At 44.9% G+C, this 23,836-nt stretch overlaps 1 protein-coding gene across 1 annotated transcript in view; it reads right to left on the reverse strand.

Annotated features, from left to right (window-relative positions):
• Positions 1–358: 358 nt before the first annotated feature.
• ACVR1C (activin A receptor type 1C) overlaps positions 359–23,836 on the reverse strand; it is a gene marked incomplete at both ends in the record, with an annotated part of 30,204 nt that continues 6,726 nt past the window's right edge. The window contains 8 exons of the mRNA XM_080621675.1: positions 359–484; positions 804–934; positions 1,676–1,800; positions 2,521–2,677; positions 3,226–3,393; positions 3,624–3,854; positions 5,185–5,430; positions 16,550–16,780. Of these exons, the coding sequence (XP_080477801.1) occupies positions 359–484; positions 804–934; positions 1,676–1,800; positions 2,521–2,677; positions 3,226–3,393; positions 3,624–3,854; positions 5,185–5,430; positions 16,550–16,780 (1,415 nt within the window). The remainder of the gene's footprint in view (positions 485–803; positions 935–1,675; positions 1,801–2,520; positions 2,678–3,225; positions 3,394–3,623; positions 3,855–5,184; positions 5,431–16,549; positions 16,781–23,836) is intronic.

A 23,836-nucleotide genomic window follows, 5' to 3' on the forward strand; every position in this document is an offset into this window, starting at 1 on the left:
AACAGGCTTTAAGCAATACTAGCTATTTCCAATATGTTTGGAGTTTGACTAGGATAAAAAGCACAACAGCAGAAGGTATTTTTTAACTGCCGTGGTATTTTAAGCTCCTTTCTGCAATTAGCCTACTGTCTAATATTAGAAAACCAAAGCAAGTCATTGACTTCCTGTATAAAACATGATCTACGAGTCAAAAGCTGCCCCTTCCAGTGGCCGAATATGAAGCTAGATGTCAGTGCTCTGATTTGGGCACTTAAATACTCAACCATGTTATCTGAGGTAGACCAAACATAAAAATAATGTCACATGTTAAAAGATGAACAGAAGAATTCATTCGCCTCTCGTCCTCCAGGGAGCTCCATCAGGCTTTGGAGTCCTCCTGCACACAGAGCTGTGAGATGGTCTTCTTGATACGCAGCGCAGTCAGCCGCGCGGCGCTGTTGGCATACCAGCACTCACGCATTATCCTGCCCATCACTCGCAGCGCCTGCAAACCAGAAATTAAAAGAACAGGTCAAGAATAAAACCATCACCTCCTGCTTTTAACTTTTAAGAGCAATACCAGGAGATAAAATACAGCTCTCTGAAACAGCAATTCAACAGCAGTATCGATTAAAGCCTATATTTGAAAGAGCTCAGCACTGGGTGCAAAGACATTTTGCATTGATCTGGGAGCTGAAAAAGAGCTAGACATCTGAAACACATTTACATTCAAAAGAGGCTGGACACCGAGTTCCCTTTGTCTCACTGAAAAATTCCACCTTAATTTAAATATGTTTTGTAATAAACAGGAAAACTGCTTTTACCTCACAGCTTTGCCACTGGTTTGGAATATTTGGTCTGAGCTTCTGCTCACAAACTACCCTTCTCATATCTTCTATTGAAGGATCAGAAGGCACAACATCATAGTAAGGCAGCTGGTATTCCTCAGTAATTCCTAGGAAAGATTTATTGTGCATGTAACACAAAATCCAAAGTAGCTGCTCCAGAATAAACTCTAATTGTTTTTACAGGCAATGAGAGAGAACGGAGGAACATTTGGGACTACACTGAACAAGTGCTCCATGACAGAATTCTATTACCACATACTGCCAAGATAATTGAGAGTGCTTTTGGTTTGTTAAAGATAAAAGTGGTCTGGACTCCAAAATTGGTTGTGTTCAGCTCTGGGGTCCCCAACATAAGAAGGATGTGGAGCTGTTGTAGCAGATCCAGAGGAGGCCACGAAGATGCTCCAAGGGCTGGACCACGTCTGCTATGGATATAGGCTCAGAGAGCTGGGCTTGTTTGCCCTGGAGAAGAGAGGGCTCTGGGGAGACCTTAGAGCATCTTACAGTACTTAAAGGGGCCAACAAGAAAGCTGAAGAGGGACTTTTTACAAGGGCAGGTAAGGATAAGAAAAGGGGGAATGACTTTAAACTGACAGAGGGGAGATTTAGATTAGATACAAGGAAGTTCTTCCCTGTGAGGGTTGTGTGGCACTGGCACAGGTTGCCCAGAGAAGCTGTGGCTGCCCAGTCCCTGCCAGTGTTCAAGGCCAGGTTGGACGGGGCTTGGAGCAACCTGGTCTCATGGAAGGTGTCCCTGCCCATGGCAGGGGGGTTGTAACTGGATGATCTTTAAGGTTCCTTCCAACCCAAATCATTCCATGATTCTATGAAAAGACCAAAAACCTTACCTCCAACAGAGCACCTTCGGGCTATCTCCCAGTATACTAGCCCAAGAGAGTATATGTCTGCACGCTTGAAGGACTCGAAGACGTTCATGTTCATCGCATCATCAAGTATCTCAGGAGCCATATACCTTAAAAGCACACAAAGGTGAATTTGCTAGAGCATGTACATACGAACAACTGCAGCTGCACTGCTGCATGCTGGAGCCAGGGAGCAACTGGTTCTACTGCAAAATAGGGAAAAGAGAAACTCCTTTTGATAGCAAGTTTGAGCATAAGAGAGAGAGTTGGCCTGGGTGGTGAGTGTAACGCTGAGAAAGTCTGAGACAGTGCTTCACACTGTGCAGTTCAAGTGACTGTTATGAACTAAGCCATCTGAAACCCCAGGGACAGACAGGGATGGGCTACCAGTAGAAACCAAGCATGTCGTCTGTTAAAGGCACTGGTCTCCAGCTCTGCTCTGCTGCTTGCCTTTTGTTTTTCACTACCCACAGCTACTCTGGTGGAGGCAGGCAAATCACAAGAGCAACACTACAGCTACCTACATCCACACACGTTGCCATGACTCCTCATGGTGCTGGGCATGATGCGCTTCCTGGGCCCAGCAGCACATGGGGTGACCAACACTAGGCATCTGTGCCACAGAGCAGCATTTCATGTGGGGTGCTGAGCTCCAGCCCAGCCCAGGGCTGGCAACTGCCTTCTGCACCCAGCCAGCAGGGACAGAGGGCTTCAGTCTGTTGCCAACACTTGACATGCCAAAAGCAGAGGGGGAAGAATTCACGAATGGAAGAAAGGGCTGAGGGGCACAGAGGAGCCATCCCGGTAGTCGGCAGCCCACATTCACCCACCTCCTGGTCCCAACCCGGGGGTTCTGGGGAATGTCAATGGTGTTCAGCACTGAATCGTGCTTCACTGCCAGGCCCAGGTCTGCAATGGCGCAGCTTTCGTTCCTCTTCACTAGGATGTTTTTAGATTTCAGATCTCGGTGAGCAATTGCTGGCTTGCCTGTTCACAGAAAGAGAAAGCATTGTCAATTTTGATAATAGTATGAATTTTAACACAATGAGCATGGAAGAAAACTCATTTTTGTTCAACTTTGTTACTATACCCCGTAAAAAAACATTGAAGCCTATTTTGCACCAAGCCCAGCTCTGCTAAATGCCATCAATTAAACAAACAAACAAAAAAAAAGCCCTCGAGGACATTTTTTGCTCCAGTATCGGTATTTCAAGAATAAAACACAAAAAGAGAAAGTGGTAAGTTTACCCTCTACATTAATTCAGAAAATCCTTCACTGGCACTCCCTTTTAGCACAGCTGCTCCCACAGGCACCCGCTTTAAAAATGTAAAAGGAGAAGCAGACAGAGAAAGTGGGAAGATGGTATTCCTATTCTCTGTTGATACTGTTCCATACTCACTTACGCTAATACTGTGTCTTGCAGTTTAACAGTTTGTAACATGCCTTTCTACACCATATCACCCATAACCATTTTTGCAAATACTACTGAAGCTCCTTGAAACACTTGAGGTACAAGCAGAGCTGAAGCACTTGCCTTGTGTGCCAACGATCTCCATGTGGAGGTGCGCCAGGCCACTGGCCACTGACAGTGCCAGCTTCACCATGCCCTCCACTGTCACTGTGCCTCTGTTCAGGTAGTCAAACAGGGACCCTTGCTCGTGGTATTCGGAGACAAGCCAGAGCTGCGTCCATGTCCCATTATCTACCCAGAGGAAACAAGATTATTCAGCTTCAAAAAGAATCATACAGGAAAAGCCTTTCCCATTTTATGGCCAGCTCAGGCATGCAAACGAACAAGTCTTCTGGCCGCACCACGAGGAAGGAACTCAAGGAAAGCTGTGACTTTCAAAGTGGTGTTTCAGATGGGAGTCGGGGCAGTAAAAGCAATTCTGATACAGACACCTGGGATTTCCCGCAAGACTCACAGCATACCCTTGTTATCGGCAGCAATGAAGCCCAGGATGTTCTCGTGTCTCAGCATAACCGTCTGATAAATTTCTGCCTCACGGAACCAGGATCGCTCATCTCTAGAGGAGAAGATTTTCACAGCTACATCTTCCCCACACCATTTTCCACGCCAGACTTCACCAAATCGGCCTTTTCCTACAATTTCCTGCAGGACAATAGTCCTCGCGATGGTTCTTTGCACGAGCAAAGGTAAACCTAGTTTAAAGAAAAGATATGAGTATTTGTGACATAGCAGTGATCTTTAAATCCTGAAGTTGGACATTTTCCAGTGAGCTGTACTCAGGACTTTGCTTTCAGAGAGTATACCAAGGGAAAATCTTTTCCCAAAAAAAATCTCCCAAAATCATACTTTCGAATGTTACTTGCCAGATGAGTGCACGTTATGTCTGTCGCTAGGTACAACAGCATCACTTCTGAAGCAAGCTGAAGACAGGCCTTTGTGCCACCAGCACTGTGCAGACTGAAGACCAGAGCATGGTTTTGGAGCGTGCCAAGACCTGAGCTACTTAATTGGGTTTGATATGGACTACTGCTTGTTTTGCAGTCAATTTGCTGATCTGTTCTGGGTGAAATTTTTAAAAGGAAAAATAAATTATTGTGGCAGTTTCATTTTGTTTTGCTGGCCATAAACCCCTTCCTCATTTGACCTGATACTGTGTTCGTTTGGGGCTTAAAATAAATGGGGTCTTTCTTTTTTCCTTTTTTTTTTTTTTTTTTTTTTTTAATCGGGGCAACCTTGCTTTTAACAGCAAAATAATGAGCAGCAAAAATACAGTTTGAAGATCAGAAGATCAGCTTACTCAAATTCCCTCCCGTTTCCCCAACACAGCCTCACCCTGCAGCCAGTACTGCCTTCAAACAGGCTCATCCTGGCTGCCTGTGGCCAACCCTGGGTTAGCTCTGGGCAGAGAGAAGCAAACTCGTCCTTCAGCTGAAATCAGAACAAACTGCATCAGCACGCACAAGACTCCATCTGCCTCCAACATGGCTCAGCACAAATAAAGCCCTGTTATTAGCTCAGGAATGCCGATGAACAGTTAAAACTTCAGGATAAATAAAGTCAAAGTCTACTCATTATATCTGTGAAAAAGCAATAGGGAAGTATAATAAATTAATCTTGAAAGGTATGTGTTTAATGGAAAACAAAATTTCAGCCAGAAATGTTTTGTTTCAGACTTGAAACTGACTTCTGGGTTAACTTTTTTTAACTTTTCCATTTAAATAATCAAACTTTCATAACTTGACAGAAAAAGAGCAAGCAAAGCCCTATTGCTGCTGTAAGGTGTCATCGAGCGCATCAGCACAAAACTTCTCTTGACATAAAACTTGTCGCTGGTGTAAGACCTGAGTTAAGACCCCCACCAGTAGGTACCCCGTGCCCAGTAGGCAAGGTTCTTTACATCCCTACAAGCAAGGTGGCACATGTGCCTTTTCCATCAAGGACATCTGCTCTGTATGATGGTGGCAAAGCAAAAGCAGCCGCGGTGAAGGCAACAGGCAGGGCAGATGCACAGTCCCCACGTACCAGAGCCGGAGCCAGAGGTCGTCATGTCGTAGATGAGATCCTTCAGCGTCTTCCTGGAGCTCACCAGGTTGCACTCGGAGAGAGGTTCCTCCACATTCGGCTGCTTCGCCCTGCCACGGGTGCAGCGCCGACTCTGGCAGGTGCACGCAACCAGCACCGCTGTGAGGGACAGGATGCAGACCGGCACCGCCACTGCCACAGCCAGCACCACCGGTCCCGCGCTGGCTCTGCTGGGAGACTCCGATGCTTTTGTTAGACACAAGGGAAAAGAGGGGGAAAAGACAGTAAGTGAAGGGCTGTGGAGCGACAACATATTTAGATTTAATGATTTCCCACAGTGGTCCTAACCAGCACTGGCAGCAGTGAGACAGACCCCATTTCTGTAAGTTACAGAGTCTTTTCCCCCACACTTTTTTTGCAGGTAGTCCAGATTCGGGTTAGTGCTGTGAGCACTGCTGAACACCACCACCTCAGACAGACTGCCCCACCAGCCCAACCAGCAGTTCCTAAGGGCAACACCAGCAGAAATGTTCAGAAGCATGTCGCTGGTGGCAGCACAGCTGGAGGTAAGGTGCCATACAGACCACCACTGTGCCTACCCCCAAACAGCCCCAGGAGAGCTCCTCAGACATGCTCTCACCCCCATGTAGGGTACTCCCCACTTGTATCCCCACTGATCGGTTAATAAACACATGCAGACTTCTCATAACACAACACATCCTGACTACCAGCTTCTCCACCTAGTCCACTCCACCTCTCCGCACCATTCAAGACAGCAAACATCTGAAGAACATTTCCTTGCAACTGCAGTTCCAAAAACACAGCAGAAACCCTGCAGAGTATGCAGTTCTAATTTGTTTTGTTGGCAAAGTACTATTTGTCTGCAGTTAGCTGATCTCCCACCTCCCCACTGCAGAAGATCAAGAGACAGGACCTGCAGGTCCCACCAAGACGCAATCTGTGCACAGGGCTGCACCAGCGTGCCCACCACCCCAGCAGCCAGCAACCTGCATTCCTCACACGAGCGCAGAAGCATGCAGACAGTCTGCATTCAGCAAGCAACACCAGATCAGCTTTGTAACCAGCAGCACAGTGCCCTTCCCACACTTGAAAGCCTGTGTGTAAATTTCTCAGCACACTGCCCCTGCTGAAAACAAAGCATTGGAAAAAAATATTTCCTAACAATGCATACAGAAATACAAAATTATAGTAAAAGAGGCATTACAAGGATTCTAAGACAGAACACTTTTGGAACTTGTGTTCATGAAGCTGTATTTCACAAGAGTCAAGAAACAGGACCGTCCTGGGTCATTTTCCATTTCTCAAACTATAAGGGTAAAATAAAACATATCAGGAAGCTATAGGAATACATTACTAAGGTATTTACTTACACACGCACACACATTGTGCCAACCTTAATGACCTCAAAATTGTAAATAAGCAAAATGACAACAACAAACACACACACAAAGAAAAAAACCCAACACTACACCCACTCACCCCCAAAAAAATAAACCCAAAAAATCCCTCAACACTCAGAATCACAAGTACCAAACAGTGGATCTAAATAAAGACATAAAGACTTTGGAAGATTTAAGAATCATGAATACCACACCACCAAAGTCACCCCTTTGCCATTTTAGAAAATGAACTCTATCCCCTCAGAAAAAAGCTAAGCAATGTGTATGCTGTAATTCAGATCTTGAGAGTAACTCAGAAGCAGCCTGATGGCCCTCAGCATTGACTGTTACTTTCCCCCAGTTACTATTACAATAGAAGTACTTCTCCAATGGACCTCACCAAGCCATGCACTCGGTCTTCAGAAGTGCCAGGAGCATTAGCTGTGGAAAGCTAACTTGCTCCTTTTAATTCTCTTCCTTACATTTTAGCACTATATGCTTATAATTAAGTGAGAAAAGAAAATAAACAAATGTTAACAACAGAAGGCCCCCTGTCTATTCATGGCAAACAATTCAAATCATTTGGAAAACAAAGTTGTTACATCTTGCCTGCAGGATTTTCCTTTAATAGACTTCAGCTGGACACTCAAGGGGTTACCTGCTAGATTTTTAAGAGGATACGAAAGCAGGACTCCTCCTTGCAACTGCTGGTTGTTAACTGACACACCATGATTTCCCAAGCTCTTTTTAGTTAAGTGTCAACACGGCAGAGGCTTCTCTGGAAGCACGTAGGAAGTGCAGCAAGTCATAGGAACTTGGGCACTGTCACTGAACACTGTGCATTGCAGAGCTGCTTTGGCTACACAAGACTGCATGGCTGGGAAATACTGCATGCACAAGGAAGGCTGCAGAGGAAGACTGCCGTGCTATGCAGCTGGGCACAGGACTGGAATGTTGTGTTGTGGTGAGGAGTTGTCCTCTGGGTAACACAGCACTTCCAGTGTCATCACCCAAACCAATGTCCTCATCGCAGACCTAAGCAGATTTATTATGAGTGGCTATGAAAGACAAACATGCATAAGATACTCACTATAAAATGTCAGTTCTTCCCACCAACTGATGAAAAACAACATACCATGAAATTAACAAAACATAAATCTTTATTGTTCTTAGGCCAGTGTGAAGAGTATCAAAAGGAAAATAATCAAGAAGCTGTGAACAGCAACAGAAGAGAGACTCAGAAGGGCATCTTCACAGACAGGAACACAAGCTACAGGTCCTGAACCGAGGAGCAATTCTCCCCACTGCAGGCAGTCCTACTGATAAATATCTGCTCCTAGCAGTGGGTGATCTTAAGCACCTGCAGATCCTGCACATGTCACATGCCAACAGGCAGGCAGGGAGCAAGCACCGGTCCTGGTGGTGCATCCTTCACAAGTGCCTGCTGCTCCTGCCTGGGGGTCTTGCCATGCACCTGCATCGTCTTCTGCTGGACAGTCTTTCCACTTCATCAGCACAGGGTCTGCTGCTGGGTCACAGTAGTCCCTTCTCGCAGCTCCTTCCTTATCTTCCCTCTTTTTTCACAGCTACCTCCATTCCAGAGCACCACTCTTTACAGATTCAAACTTCCGAAAAATCTCCACTTCTCTTTTTCTTTACTTTCATGCCCGTTTCCTTGCAGGCTGGATGCTACAGGCAGCAAACCTGTACAGGCAAAAAAGAGTAACAGTTACCATTGGCTTTTTATCTTAAAACTATACATACCTATGTATATATATAAAAATTTCTAGGATCTCCTGAAACTGGGAAGCAGCTCCAGCAGTAATTCAAATAGGAGAAAAGCCAAGTTTTGCTAAGAGCACAATACACTACTTTGCTTAGCTTTTCTCAGTTGTTCCTGAACCTGTTGTATACCCCATTGCTGCAATAACACCTCGGCCTGCGTTTAGAGAGGCTGCATAGGCCACAGTTCCAGACTGGCAGCTATGAGAGTAACTGCGTGATGACAACAAGCACAAAGGACTGAGGCATAGAGCAAGGTGAGTGGAGAAGTTTCCAATTCCACAAGCACTCTTCTCATTGTTCAGTTTTCACTACTACAGCCACATTACTACATTGGCCATGTCTACACTACCTTGTCATTTACTCTGCAAATCTAGGTTTTGTTCCTAGATCTGCCAACAGTGAGACAGACAACAATGCCGTTTAGGCTTCTGGGATGTGACAATTTGTAACTTGTGGTGCACTGTTTGTACACTGCAAACTACTGAAACAGGTTGCATAGCAGAATTTTAAGGGGCTCAGAATATGCTCAGTGTATATTCAAAAGGGGCAACAAACCATCCTCACAGAAAAAAAAAAAATTGTCTTCACTTTTAACAGAAAAGTGATCCAATTCATTTTTACTGAAAATGTGTATCCATACAATTTGTATCATCAAAGAACTGCAGAGAGAGCTTTGCAAGATAACTGCAATAGAACTTAATTTTTAGAGCTATTTCCCTGCCATATGGCATTCTGGGAGCCAGGCAAGCAGCGGAGCAGGCTGGAGAAAGCAGCAGGTCTAGCAGGGACATTGTGAGCGCTGCAGGCCGGCAAAGCTGTCTTTGACTTCAGGGCATGGAGCAGGAAAAGCCTCAGCTGGAGCAAGAGGATGGAGGAGGAAGCACAGAAACACTAACGGCCGTTCTGGAGGTGTACAGCAGGACATCAGAGCAAAGCACAAGCAAAATTCAAAGACTCTCTTACACCCATTCAGGAGAGCAAGATCCAGCATCAGGAAAACAGACACCAGCTTTATGACTTAGGCAGTGACAGTTGTTCAGAATAAAACCAAGTTCAGTGATGCTTACAGGTCTCCTCTGAGATGCTGCTAAGTTGAGAGAGGTCAAGCGCAGAAGGCAAGTTAGCAGTGAGACTGGAAGCTGAGGTGTCTGGGCCAGTTTGCACGTGGTTTCCACAGAGTTTCCGGCAAATGAAGAGATCCTGACTGTCTAGAGAAGTTTCTTGAAAGGAGTCAACCGGAAACTTCCTTTGTCATCATTCAGTCTACTGGCTGTACCAAACTGTGGATATCAAGGCTGGTGGCAACTACCCAAACCCTTTCCAGTTCTTCATAGAGCACATGTAGGAGACTTGAGAAGTACCAGCGCTGAGGTTTCTGCTGTACAGTTAATCACAGGCCATCTTCAATCTTGACCCCTCACAGCATGGGGTCCTGCAGCCAGGGCAGCAGCCATGCCCTTGCTGGGCTTGTGCACCATGGCCCTTTGGGGATCCTTGGAGCTTCCCACAGCATAGACCATACAGGAGCAGTGACAAACAGCCCCAGTGCAAAACACATGGCACGTAACGTACAAACAGTCATTAAAGGCAACATCACCCAGTAAGTGTGGCAATGTTTACAGCAGTTGTGCAATGTTAAACTCTTCGGGAAATAAGAAAACCCCTCGTGACTACCTAAAACTATCAAATCAACACCATTAATCACATTTTGCAATCTGATTGTGAATGTACTATTCAATGACTTATTAATCAAGAATAGAAGCTGAATACATGTTGCCATGTATGAAGCAAAAATAGCACATCTGGCAATATTTATCTATTTCACAATATGGTATTAGTTATATTCCAAGTTGTGTAAACAAAAAAGTACTTTTAGGCAGCAAAAAAAAAGGAAGGAGTTTTTTTTTCTCCTCCAATGGAAAAGACATTTTACACACAGCATTTGCCTTGCTTTTAACATATAATGGGCACCATAAAACATCTAAAAGCCCTGAACTATGCATGTTTAAGCTCCTAAACTACTCAGGGGGAGGGGAGGGGGGGAGGGGGTTGGAAATATGCACTCTTTCCAATGTGGTAAGAAAATACTACATCTGTAATGCATCTGCACTACAGAGGTAGTGCATCTGTAAGGGAGCTCTAGTCAGACATACAGAATACTTTCAAACAATTTCAAAAATACACAATTTGGACTAGAGTCTATAATGAAGTCTATCCCATTTCCACCATGGCTACAGACCCCGTCACCCCCTCCAGGACATTCAGAAATAAGCTGGGAAAGGTCTGCTCAAGGATCCAGAAGTTCAAGCAAACCTATCAATCAGGAACACAGCTATGAGATAAATTGGTGCATTATGTGAACTGCTGTTTTCCCCCAGCCCTGCCTCCTCTTTGCATGGTTGTATTCTTACCAGTCCCTCCTGAGAACATGAATATGGGACAGCCAAAATGGACAAAAGCATGTGAAGCACTTGCAGAACAAGACATCCACAGAGCAGCTATGACAGGCTGGGGCTCTCCCCACAGGGTTTTTTTTGGAGGAGAACCTCGGAAATCAGTCCAGCCAGGCACTTTTCTTCTTTTGCTCCATTCCCCATCCTCCTTGCTGTTATTCCTCACTAACATTTTAGGCTAGTTAGTAAGAAGAATTGTGTTTTGTCTCTTCATTCACAGTCCAGACCTTCCTTCTAACTCTACTCTTGGACCAAGTCTGTGCTGGGGAAACAAAGTGAGATCTTTTCATCCTGTTCAATAACAAATGAGGAATGACAAAAACAAAGGAGAGGGAAAACCAGTGTTTTGCCCTGCATGGCACCCTGCAGCACAGCCCGCACATCCCTCAAGGTCCATAAACTATTACAATTTGTATTCAAGCACTGGCTTTTATTCAGAAAGTTACTAGTTGAAAGCTGAATTTTCTCCTTTTCTACATTAATATGTACCTTATAAAACTCTTGGTACAGGTATGCCTGACTTCTTTAATACTAACATATCCATTCTCCTAAGGGCTTTAATGTCTTTAAGGCATTTTTAAACAGGTAAATGAAGAGTATTTGTTCATGCAACTATGAAAATCTTGCACAACAATTAGTCCACTTAGTGGTACCATTCATCTCTCTTGGCAATATGAATATACTCCAGGGATTTTTGTCTCAACAATTCTATTACATTTTCCTTTATTTCATCCCAGTGTGTGCCACTGTAGGTGATACGAGGGGTCCATTTGTGCCTTTGTACAGTTTGGCCAATAGGAATAAAGAAGAGAGCTGGCAAATCACTTATTATTCAGTTTGTTAATCCCACTATTAGCTTAATCTTGTTGCATAAAGCCTCCTTTCTTCTCTGACTCATTTTCCATTATGCAAATACAGAATAGAAATCATATGCTTTTTATCTCAAGTTCTAGAGATGCTGCTGTGCCAGGTCACCCAAAACAGCAGAGAGGAGACCATTCTTGCTGTGTGCTGCCTTTGCTGGACTGACAGAGGTACTTTTGAAGGCAAAACCCTAAAAGCAGAGAATTCTTTGCTGCACTGAAGTTTCCCACCAACTCACGGACATGTGGCTGTACTCACTGGACATATCCCCATGATTTTTTCTTAGAAGCTGATGTTTTCTTTAGCCAGCCTTTGAAAGCACGCTGGTCAGAAACCCCAGAAATCTGTGACAAATTTGCCAACTCACCTGCACCCACCCAATTTCAGTTATCAGTATCTGTAAAGATGGAGGCTTAGAATCCAGTGTCACTAGGTGTTTTCAGATCAAGAGGTAGAATGAGTAGCAGCACAAACTTTTCTTCACACTTCTATAGACATGCAAATAAAGACACCAGACCTCAAGAGATCCTCTTATCTATATCTGGTAACAAATATAAAGTGTCTGAGCTTTCAGGCCTCAACAATTCAACAGCTGCAAATTCACTGTCTCCACCTAATAAGGTAACCAAGGGCAACATCAATTTTGCCGCTCCCTCCACCATAGCCAAATGTAAGCATCACGTTATAAGAAGCTGCGTAGTCCACTTCAGGGCTGCAGGTAAAGGTCTGTCATCTATGCACAGGCTTGTGTATGGGGTATATCTTGCTCACAAGCGGGTTTGGATCAGAGACCACAGGCACTGTCTCCCAGATCTGAAATATGCCCTCAAAATCCTGAGACACACAAGTCTGCAATTGGAAGAAGTCTTCTAGATGTTATTAGCAACTCCTCAAAATAACCCGTTGCATGCTGAGGTGCACAGAGGCAATTTCTCATACAGAGAGAGATTCACAGAAAGTTCCATTGAGGAAGTGGCATGCTGGTCATTTTCTGCCCCCCTGTTATGCCATCCCACTGGCAGGGGAATATCACCTCAGGCAACCTGCTGGGGCAGAAAGTATCCCAGTAAAAACAGTAGAACCCAGGAAATGAATTCAGGGTAACACTGAAGCCCCCTCCTTACTACAAACTAATCCTGAACCTTGAAACTTAGCACCTGTTAATGCAAAATACTGCAGTGAAATCACTGCCAACGAGAAGCGTATAAAAAGCATATATCCAGGCTGAATCTGTCCCTAAAGATGTGTGTTTTCAGACATTGTAAAACCAGCTAAAGCAAGAGCAACCTCCTCTCATGCAAGGCACAATAACACATGCTCTGCTGCTGTCTGAGGCATGCAATGCCATCTGCAGTCTTACTATGGAAATTCATGTACCGGCAATCAAAATAAATTGCTTCATCCACTCAGAGATCTTCACGCTGCAAGTCATTTGATTGTTTTCCAATCACTCTTGATACATTTACAACATCAGTCCTGGGTAATTAACACAGGGACAAGCCAAAGCAGGGCACCACGAAGAGGCACTGAAGGACAATCCTGTGTCTCCAGTGGGAGGCAGCTACAGCAACCAAAGGAAAAGCCAGCTAAAGCTCCAGCCTCCACTTTAATTTTTTTTTATCTTAGTCAAAGAGGAGCCCAAGATCTGGATTTGGAAATTTAAGTGCCATATAAGACCAGAAAGAAACAAAAAATACAAGCTGATCAAGGAATTGCCTAAAACCTTACTTTGGAAACACCAATTTCCTAAGTTCAGGAGTGCACCTATAAAGGCAACCTAGGCAATGGTATTCAAACTGTTTTTCCCTGTGGTAGAGCCCACCTCCTCAGGACGCTGTCCTGATTTTTCAGCTGTAACAGTTATTTTTCTCTTTCTTAGTAGATGGTGCAGTGCTGTGTTTCGGCTTTAGCCTGAGAACAACACTGATAATACACCACTGTTTTAGTTGTTGCTAAGTAGCGCTTACCCTGATCAAGGACTTTTCAGTCTCTCATGCTCTGCCAGTGAGGAGGGGCACACAGAATCACAGAATCAATTAGGCCGGAAAAGACCTTTAAGATCATCAAGTCCAACTATTACCCCAGAACTGCCAAGTTCACCACTAAACCATGTCACTAAGGGCCTCAGTTACATGGTTTTTGAATACTTCCAGGCGCAGGGATTCCACCACTGCCCTGGGCAGCCTGTTCCAATACCTGATCACCCACTCTGTGAAGAAATTTTTCCTAATATCCAATCTAAACCTCCTCTGGCACATCTTGAGGCCGTTACTTCTTGTCCTATTGCTTGTTATGTGGGAGAAGAGACTGTAGCTTCATATACTTTAAGAATGCTCCTCTGATTTACCTTAGTTCAGGATTCAGTTGGAAATTACTTCTGGGAGGAAGCAGAGACAGGACACTTCACTCAACCTAGCCAAAGAAGTATTCCATTCCACAGTATTATACTTTAGTTATTGGACTGTTCTTACTCAACCCTTGGGGTTTCATTCTTTCAGTTCTCTTCCCTGTTCAGCCTGGAGCAGGGCGGGGGAAGAAGGGATGGGGAGTGAGTGAGCAGCTGCTTGGTTCTGAGTTATCGGCTAGGCTTAAACCACAAGACAGGCACACTGCTCCAAACCTCCTACCACGGAGGGCATGGGTACTGCAGAGGCAGCCTGGACAGGCTGGCTATACAGCCCAGCTCCCTCACCCACACACTCAGCAGTGCTCCTTAGAAAGGTTATTTTCACCGGGGCCCAAACGAAACTTTCCCGCAGTATGAATTATGTGAAGTAGAGCTGTCAGAAAAGACCAGCAATCAAATAACAATGGCACTGTTAAATTTCTGACTAACACGAATTCTCCCAAATGTTCAGAGCAAAGGGCTCGGGCTAAAAATTAAGTCAGTAATTTTCCCTGAAACTGAAATATGAAACCAGAGGTTTTGCAACTACCAGTTCAAGATGACAGATATGCTTCCACTGCTTCTCTATAAATAGCAGTTTTCTCCCAAGATTCCAGCATCCCAACTTGAAAAAAATAAAGCATGGTATTTTATTTCTACATTTCTAGAGCATGACCACTATTAATACCTCCTTTCTCTTGTCAGCTGGAAGAAAACCATTTAAATATCTTTGCTCTTGCCTCAAGCAACAGGTGAGGTTAAGTAGGGGGGTACAGACCACCCAGCTGCTTGGCTTCTCCTTCTGCCCAAGCTGGCTCCTCCAGAGCAGCTGCACAGAATAGGCCTTCCCTCCTCTGGTAGCATCCAGCATCTGCCTGTTCACACCAGGAGACATTGGTACTCAAGGCCACCACAGCAATTCCCTGGTCTGCCTCCCGCATCTTACACGATGTGCTTCCTGTATCGTGCAAGTGCTTCCAGTAAAAGCCCTTTAAATTCTGTTGAGGATTATATGAAAGCAGCTTAAATGCAAATTATAATTGTAAATTACGTATTAATTTGCATCTTTCTTACCTGTAACATCTCTCACTGGCATAAGTGTCTAAAAAGGTATCATCTGATAAGGCAGTATATTTTACAGCATTTTCAAAAAAAGCCTGGATTAAATGCAAATATTGGAAAGAAGAGTCAAACTTAAAAATAGTATAAATATTTATTTTTAAAAGCACTAAATCAACTTCATTACACAATTTTGAGTCTGGCAGACTCAAGTACTGTGTATTACACCAGCTGTGTAATACACAGAGCTTCTGGAAGTGCAAATCTTTTTCCTCCCTCTAATTGGGACCAGGAATCTTATACTTTCTCATCCCTGCTGGGCAAGAATCAATGATACCGATCTAACACCAAAGAAAAGCTGCCTTACAAGCTGCTAAAATGAACTACTGAGTCCCAGAGTTCAAGACAGACTAACAAGACTGCTGAAGTGGCATCAGCCAAAGACATCCCCCAGAAATAACCTGGTGTCCTGTACCCCTCTCGCCCCCCACAGTAGAAGACCCTACATGCTGTAGGACCCAGGCAGGACACCTCTGCCTTTCTGGTCACCACAGAGCCACTGCATAACCCTTGCTCCTGAAGCACAGGCACAAAAACATCAGCTGTAGTAATTGCTCCTTAGTCCAGGTCACAAAGACATGGCACTCGGTGACACAGACTGGCCAAGGACAGTGAGAAGAGCAGCTCCTCACACACCAGGGCACTGCCACATCATGGGTCAAACCTCACCACCAACACAGATATTTGTCTGTCCAAAATCACAGGTGCATTTTTCCCTTATACAATGCAGTCAGCACCTACAACTATTCACCTTCTTTCCAAACCCCTCTAGTCTGAATTCTTATCTGAGCCGTCTAAAGCAGGTCTTTTAAATCATGCGCAGAGATGTTTGAGACTGTAAGACTTCAGCCAGTGCAAGGTCTTTATTATTTCCTTATGATGCACCAGTTAACAGCTCTCAGCTCCTCACAATTGCTAATTCGCAGCTGCTATACATTGCTGATCCATGCCCCATGGAAAGTCCCCAGTACATTAGCTATCATCTTCCCAACATCTAGACTAATGCCAGTTCAAATAACAAACTCCTTAAGATATTCCAGCACATAAAATCTGTGAGGTTACAAGTCTCCTTCAGACACTTCCTTTCACCTTCACTGTTAATGCCCCATGGGATATCAAAGATAGCATTTGGAATATCTTTAGGAGATGGAAGAAATTCTCTCTTCCCCAGACAGAGCTGCAGTTTATAATTTCCCATCTGAAACAAGTCAGGAAAGAAAAAAAAGGTACTGTTTTACAGACAGCCTTTACAATCCCACCGAGCTGGCTCTCAGGTCACATCCGCTGCACAGTATTTCTGCACTCTCAAGCTGTCACACAAGTCTTTGAACAATGTTTTGCACTCGAGCAGCACTTACCGACGGGCAGGTGGAGGGTGATGTTGTTGCAGAAGTCGGTATAGCAGCACTCAGTCTTCGTGATGTTCTTGGAACTGTGGCAGAAGACCTGTGCATTCAGCTCCGGGAGGGAGACGCAGGACTTGATCACCTCCTCCCGCCCGTTGGTCAGCATGACTGAGGCCCAGCAGGCACCCTCTGTCTGGCAGGTGAAGTTGGTGTGCTCACACAGCTGGCACACGCACTTGAGACCTGAAAAAGAGGTTTCCAGCTTCTGTGAGAAGACCCCAAGAAGACAGACCCCTACGGCAACTATGCAAGCTTCTCAGGCCAGTTGGCCACCATGAGCACCCGCTGGAGCTCCAGCACAGGTCCTGCACTGGGGCCGTTGCCTACACTGGAGGAAGCCAGTCCTGACAGCACAGGTCCCAAACATATACAGATGGCAAGTCTGAAACCAGGTTGTCCTTGGTCACAGGGAAGTACATACCGTCTGTCTTGCATGGTGGACAAGACTGAATATGGCCAGCCCTCACCCGTGCCAGCCACCCACGCCACACTAGCAATACGCACATCTTGCCAGAGCCACCTGGGTTAGAGAAACAAGTCCAAGGAACCACCAGGATGCAAGATCCTGGCACACACCACCTGACACCCTACACACAGCCACAGGAAGTAACTATGGGCTTTTCCACCTCGTGTGTTCTGAAATGATGCACCTTTTCCAGGCACACGAACAGCTGCCTGATTCCTTTTGGAACAGAAGTCTGTTGACTTCTAAACTTTGCATGTTTTTTACTATACCTTCATGTTCCACCAAATCAAATAGAAACACATTTAATTACTACTGAATTTTTTCAAGCTGTATGGACTCTTGGAAGATGAAGGTGGAAACCAAAGCCACGTCATCTCAGTGAAACACCAGATCTCGACTATACATTTTTTTGCTTTCCTTGTTTTCTTCACCTGCTTCATAACAAAGAATTTTTGCTTGCTTCATGCCAAGTTTAGGAGCCCATATCAGCAGTGATAAGTCAGGCACCTTAACCTTGGGCTGAAATCAATTTCTAAAAATTAAAAAACCCAAACCCGTCTCTAAGTGCACTTTATGTGATTATTTTGTTTCTGTACAAGCAAACAAACAAACAAAACAAAACCCAGCAAAACAAACCCCTCATTTTAGAGTACAAAAGCTTGCTCTCTTTAACTTTTTATGCAAACAGTCCTTCACTGGGTCCCCAAAATGCATCCCGTACATCTTCTCAGGTCAGTTGTAATCCTGCAAGATTGAGCCCTGTTCTACTTACAGAAGCCAGGGTATTTAAGAACAATATAATTAAAAAGTAATTTAATCCATAAATCAATTCTGTTTCTTTGGGAATTGGGCAGAGAGAGGCTGTTTTTTTCAGTTAGAGATACCAGACACCTGGAAAGTAAAAGTATGAGGAAACAAGGATTTCCATGAGGAACAGAAGAGCTTTCTTCCGATCTACCTGGCCCCTGATAAGGCAGTGTGCCCCACTCTCTGCTATCTTTCCTGATCATACCAGGACCTAAAACAGTCTACACCATCACCCCCAGCTGACAACCAGCAAAAGCTTTGTTTATACAGGAATGCCCTGGCTCTCCGTGTAATTTATTGTGTCCCACACCCACAGCTGAGAGAGAAGGAATGATGACCGATGGCTGCAGCAGTGCTCGCCACGTGGCAGGAAGAGCAGAGACTCATCTCAGAGCCTCTGGAGGAGTGGAGAAGTCCTGACAGACGTCAGTGCAAATTTGATTTCTGTTTCTGTAACACTATTTGTTTTCTTTACAACAACCTTCATCCTGTGCTACCCTTCTGAAATAACAGCTTGTAGTATTTATCTTCAGCTTAGGCCCGCAACAAACTTCCTTGGCACCATATGTTCGTGTTTATCCTGGATGCAGGGTATGCTAGGAACCATATCACTGTCTGTCTGCTTTGTCTGTCTCTCTGTGCAGGAAGTGAACACAATCAGTCACTCAGCAACAAAGCAGGTGAATCTCTTCCTTAAAGATATTACCATAGTCCTAGAAGAGATGCCAGGAGCAAGACTCATCAGATCCAAGTAAATAACAGATCTAGCAGAAGAAAAACAGACATATCATCACCAGTGCTGCAAAATAAAACCATTACTTGAGGAAATGAGTATAAGATTGTTGCAAGTGCCTTCAGTGTTTCAGACACATCATTATGCTGTTTTTCTCCCCCTTCTCATCACCTAAAAATAAAATGGGAAATGGTATTTACAATGTCATCCACAGTAGGTAACTGAAAGTTTTATCCATATCCTGGTGTTTTGCAGATTGCTTGAGAGGAGCAGAACAAAACTGTCATTGCAAGGCCCAAATAGCTTCATGGGTATCCCTCTGAGCACTGTGAACACAGGGTGAGAACAAGATGGCTAAGGGACTCTAACCTCTCTGACCAAGCTAAGACAGTCACTTATTTCCAGAATGAAAGGGGCTATGCACCACCTCGACCCTACTTGTACCCAGCACTGGCTGTATGCTCCGCGAGCACACCAGTCTGATGGTGGCTCACCTGGCTGGGAAAGCAGGGGATGCCACCGCTTGAAGACCAGTATTTTCTACTGTTGTATTCACAGAGTGTTTTACTCTGCTCAATGTCCTTTTTTTTCTTTCTACTTCACTGAAAGACTTTAACCCCATTTTTCTCTTTAGTTCTGAGTGTTTTGCTCAGACCCAACTTGTCCAATCTACTGCCCACAACTCAAAGTTCACAGACCTATGGAAATCAGACCTGCTCCCCACAGAGTTGTTTCTGCAAAAAGCCATTACACAACGAAGCATAAAAAGAAAGACAGTTTTGGTCAAAATTCCCAATACAACCCAATTACATCATTATTGCTTCTGAAAGTGAACGCATTCAGCTGCCTGATGACAAGCTGGGAGGAGCAGGGATGGGAGCGTGTTGAACTCAACTTGCAGGGAATTATTCATGGCCACTGGAGACTAGAAAGTCCTGGAGACCAAGGTGGCTTGACCTTCCCCATTCTCCTTCGGAACTACTGAGCTCACAGTCATATGCAAGACAGGCACGCAAACTTCTGATGGGAACACTACATTCAGTCTGGAAGAAGTGGAAGAGAATACAAAGAAAAAAACCCTTGTCCACACCCAAAACCATTACATCCTAAAAAACATTTTAAGGTGTGTTTGTCCTACCACACTTGAATTGTTGCCCTTTTTAATCATTCCTTTTAAAAAGGCTGATAACCACTGCCCTAGCAGGTACAAACCCTTCAGCCAGTTCTTCTCAACCCAGCTCCTTCCAGCTGTCCTGATCTGTCCCAAATCCCATCCCATCCCAGTTCCCATTCCCCCAGCATTAGGCAGCTCCAGACCCCCACTGACACCCAATGCCAGGGGCTGTCCCCAGGAGTGTCCACACCTTCCCACCAGCACATCAACTCCTCCCAAGGTGACTCACACTCTCTCATATCCCACCAGCTCCCAAGGCCTCACCAACATACCCTCCCATCCACATGTCTCTCCCTTCACTCTCTCCCAGTTACTGCTTCAATCCTTGCTCTTGGTCCTGCTTTCCTTCCTATGGGATTGCCAGCTGCAGCATTAGCCCCCACAGCCTCTCAGTTCTTACTCCACCAGACTCTTCCCCCATCTCTCAGACAAGGTTCCACCCTCTCCCTGCTCAGAGGCAGCATTCAGTGCTGGGGCAGGGGAAGCACTGTGCTGGCAGCAGCAGAGAGAGGCTTCTCTGTTCTGCTACTTCCAACAGCCCTGAGCTAGCCTGCATCTGAGATCAGCTGCTCCAGCCAAGTCTTCCTAAACCAAGACTTTTTGGCCTGGAACAGGTCTGCACTGTCAGTTGATGTGTGTTGGAAGTCAAAGGAACAACGTCATGAGAGCTGGGAATAACACACTGGTTGGCAAGCATGGAGGCTTCACATGCCTCTGCTGCTAGCAAGATCCAAAGGGGTCCTACCAAGAGGCGAAACCTGCACTCCCTTCAGCCTCATATTTAGTATTTTCCAAGCATTGCATCTTCTGCCATTGCTCACCCATGGCTAAATGCTGCCCTTGCAGAGGAAAAAGAGAAAAACCAAACAGGAAAACAGTGTGGCTAAAACTATTTAAAGACAAGACCAGAGTCTGAGTTGTGGGGGAGACAAAACTCTTTCTTCCCAGAAGATTTACACAGACCACTTTTAAGTATAATTCTACAAACATAGAAGCCCAAGGTTCCCTAGATATCTGCCTGTGCTACTGGCTAATTTCTCATGTAGAAAAACAGATACAGATACCCAACCTTGTTTCCAAGACCATTTCTGTACATCAAGAATCCTTTGTTAACAGAGCAGTATGATCTCAAAACATAACCATGAAAGTATGTTTTCCTGCACCTGTGCTATTTCAGCTACCCCACCCCAATGGAATTGAAGAGGAGCCTGGACCCCTGTGAACATGCCCATGGGAAGATCCACTCTTTTCCTGCTCCTGGTCCCGCTGAACAGGGGGACCCCATCAGCTCTTACCCAGTGCTATAGAATCCTAGAATGGTTTTGGGTTGGAAGGGACCTTAAAGACCATCTAGTTCCAGCCTCCTGTCACAGGCAGGGACACCTCCCACTAGACCAGGTTGCTCAAAGCCCCGTCAAACCTGGCCTTGAACACTTCCAGGGATGTGCTGTGTCCCTGTACTGCACCACATGTGTAGATCCTCACAGACACCCATACAACCACTTGAACTTGGCTGAGCCTATACCACCATCCACACTGACAACCTCAGGGACACAGGACTCGCCAGAATTTGTGACTTACCTGTGCTGATCCACTAGGTATGCCTCAGTGCTCTTCCAGTTTATTCATGACAACTTCCTCTATTACCATTTTCTTTTTATGGAAAAAACATCCATATTCACCTATATAATCTGGCAACCTACAATAACTAGCAATGTATCTCAAGCTTTCACATTACCGCATAGTTTCTGCTCTACTTTGACTACACCACTGTCCCAGAGAAGATTGCAAGACGCTCCCCTCAGTTTACAGACCAGAGGAGTAACAGCATTACGACAAAAGATCTCTCATGTGTCTCACCCTGCTCAAGCAACACCACCTTTGAACCATGCTTCCCCTCCCAAGCAGCCATTCTATGGCACAAAGGAAGAGGAAGAATTTGCAAATATTGACTGAAATTCTGCAAGTCCCTACAGGCAGCAAGAAATTCCTTTTCTATCCCAGAGGAAGGAACACCACATTTCTCCAGCTCTGTTCCCAGGGACGGTCCTGTCTAGGGGTATAGTGTCACAGGAGGAAAGTCAGGACTTCCACCACCACAGGAACCAGAGAAGTGGAGTAAGGTGACTGTGAAGGAGTTAAAGGGAAAAGGATCAAAGAGGCAGGAGGAAAATATGCTCCCGAAGTTTCAAAATAAGGCACTTTTTAATCCAGTAATGAACATGACTCTTTATTTACTCAAGCACAAGAACATTTCCCTTAAAACATTGCATTCTCTGGTTGGGAAATTAGGAGAAAGTGAACAACCGAAATATGCCATAGTCTCAGAGAGCTATGGTAGGCATCCAAACTTCGTTGCCAATGGTTACAGTTCTGAGCATGTAATTCTCCAGCAGTCATTAACAAATTTGTGCCGAATCTCCCCAAAGAACAGCTCCCCGCAGAGGCTGCACCTCTGTAAGGATCATGAGCACGCTGTCCTGCCAAGATCAGCTGCATAGCCCAGGGCAGGGTCAGAGTAGGAGAGGACATGAGCTCCCTTTGGTAAGGACAGCAGTTACAAAGACACAGGCATGACAGGGGTGTGCAGCTCTCTTGACTTCCAAAGAGAAGTGCAGCACTTGTCAAGACCCAAGTGAACAACAGGAGAAACCAACAGCCAACTGAAGTGACCTGAAGTAATTCATGAGCAGTCCAATACACAAGGAAAGCAACCTTTAGATACTGAGGCCAGCATGAAGAGGTGTTCCCTGGTTTTCTCATTTTTAAGACATAAGTAGCTGTCAAGCATTTTTTTCCTGTTGCTATTGCAATAGGAGCTGAGACTATATACCCATTTCTTGGATGAGACCCACCATGAATCAAGGACAGGATGATTTGTTCTTCAAGCAGAAAATAGCATGCATGACTTACAGAAAAAGCAACGGGTTGTTTTTTTGCCATTTAGTTTTCAATGCAACTGTAAGAACACACACAGTAGAGGCAAACACATTGTGCAACTAACTTACGTAGCAGGAATAACTGAACCAGCACCTGATTCACAATAAACCAACACAAGGATGCACAGCAGAAGATTTTTTTTTATGTGCTTCCATCCATTTTTCCTCAAGTGTCAGCTTCAAACACATGAATCACTAGATAATCAAAGAACAAGAATGAAACTACATGTGAGCAACAAATGAAAGAAAATGAGTTTAGACACCAGGTACCAAAGCAGCTAACAACTAAAACAAGTAAATAGACATAGTGCAACCTCTGCAGTTAAATGGAAAGAGTTGAGCATGTAACTGGCATAAACTGACTAAGACTGTGGGACTAAAACAATAAACTAAAAACCATAGGCACATAAAACCCCAACTTGCTATCTCTTATGAACCACATAAGGTTCTACATTTCAACAAAGATTTTTTACTATACAGATTTAACAAGGCATTAATCTTCCATTAAGTCATAAACCAGCACTACCCACAACACTTAGCAGTTTATTCTTGTGACTGCAGGGCAGCAGAGCATTTCAAAATTAAATTGGAAAGCAAATATCTAAGTGGCCTTACAGCAGTTAGTTGTTTTTAATCATAATGGGAAGGAGGGCTGAATGTCCAGAGTGTTTCTATCGTCGATCCTTCTGTACAGTTATTCTGTATTGTGCACTTCACATAACCTTTCATTGGATTTCCAGATTAAGAGATCTGCGGCTCATGTGAGCGTGGGCTCTCCACACTGCCCAGGTCCCCGTCTCAGGCACAGACCCCAGTGTGAGGACATAGCTGCCCCCCAGGCCACCCTCACATGGGAGGAAGTGTTGCAGTCCTGCAAGGCCTATACCTGGACCTGACCCACCACTCAACCCAGCCACCCCACTCTTGGGAGGGTGCCAGGGGTCAAAAGCTTCAATGCTGTTAGAAAACATCTCAAAGGTGACCCTAAGAACTACAGGCTGGCCAATTCCCATTGTCCGGTCTGTTACTTCTGATGGCACTGGAACAAAGACTGGTTCAGGCACAGGTAAAGGTACCACAGGGTCGACCAGGTCTGGCACTGTCCCTAAGCAGGTGTTTT

This window comes from Psittacula echo (genome assembly GCF_963264785.1).
Source record: "Psittacula echo genome assembly, chromosome: 6".
NCBI lineage: Eukaryota > Metazoa > Chordata > Aves > Psittaciformes > Psittacidae > Psittacula > Psittacula echo.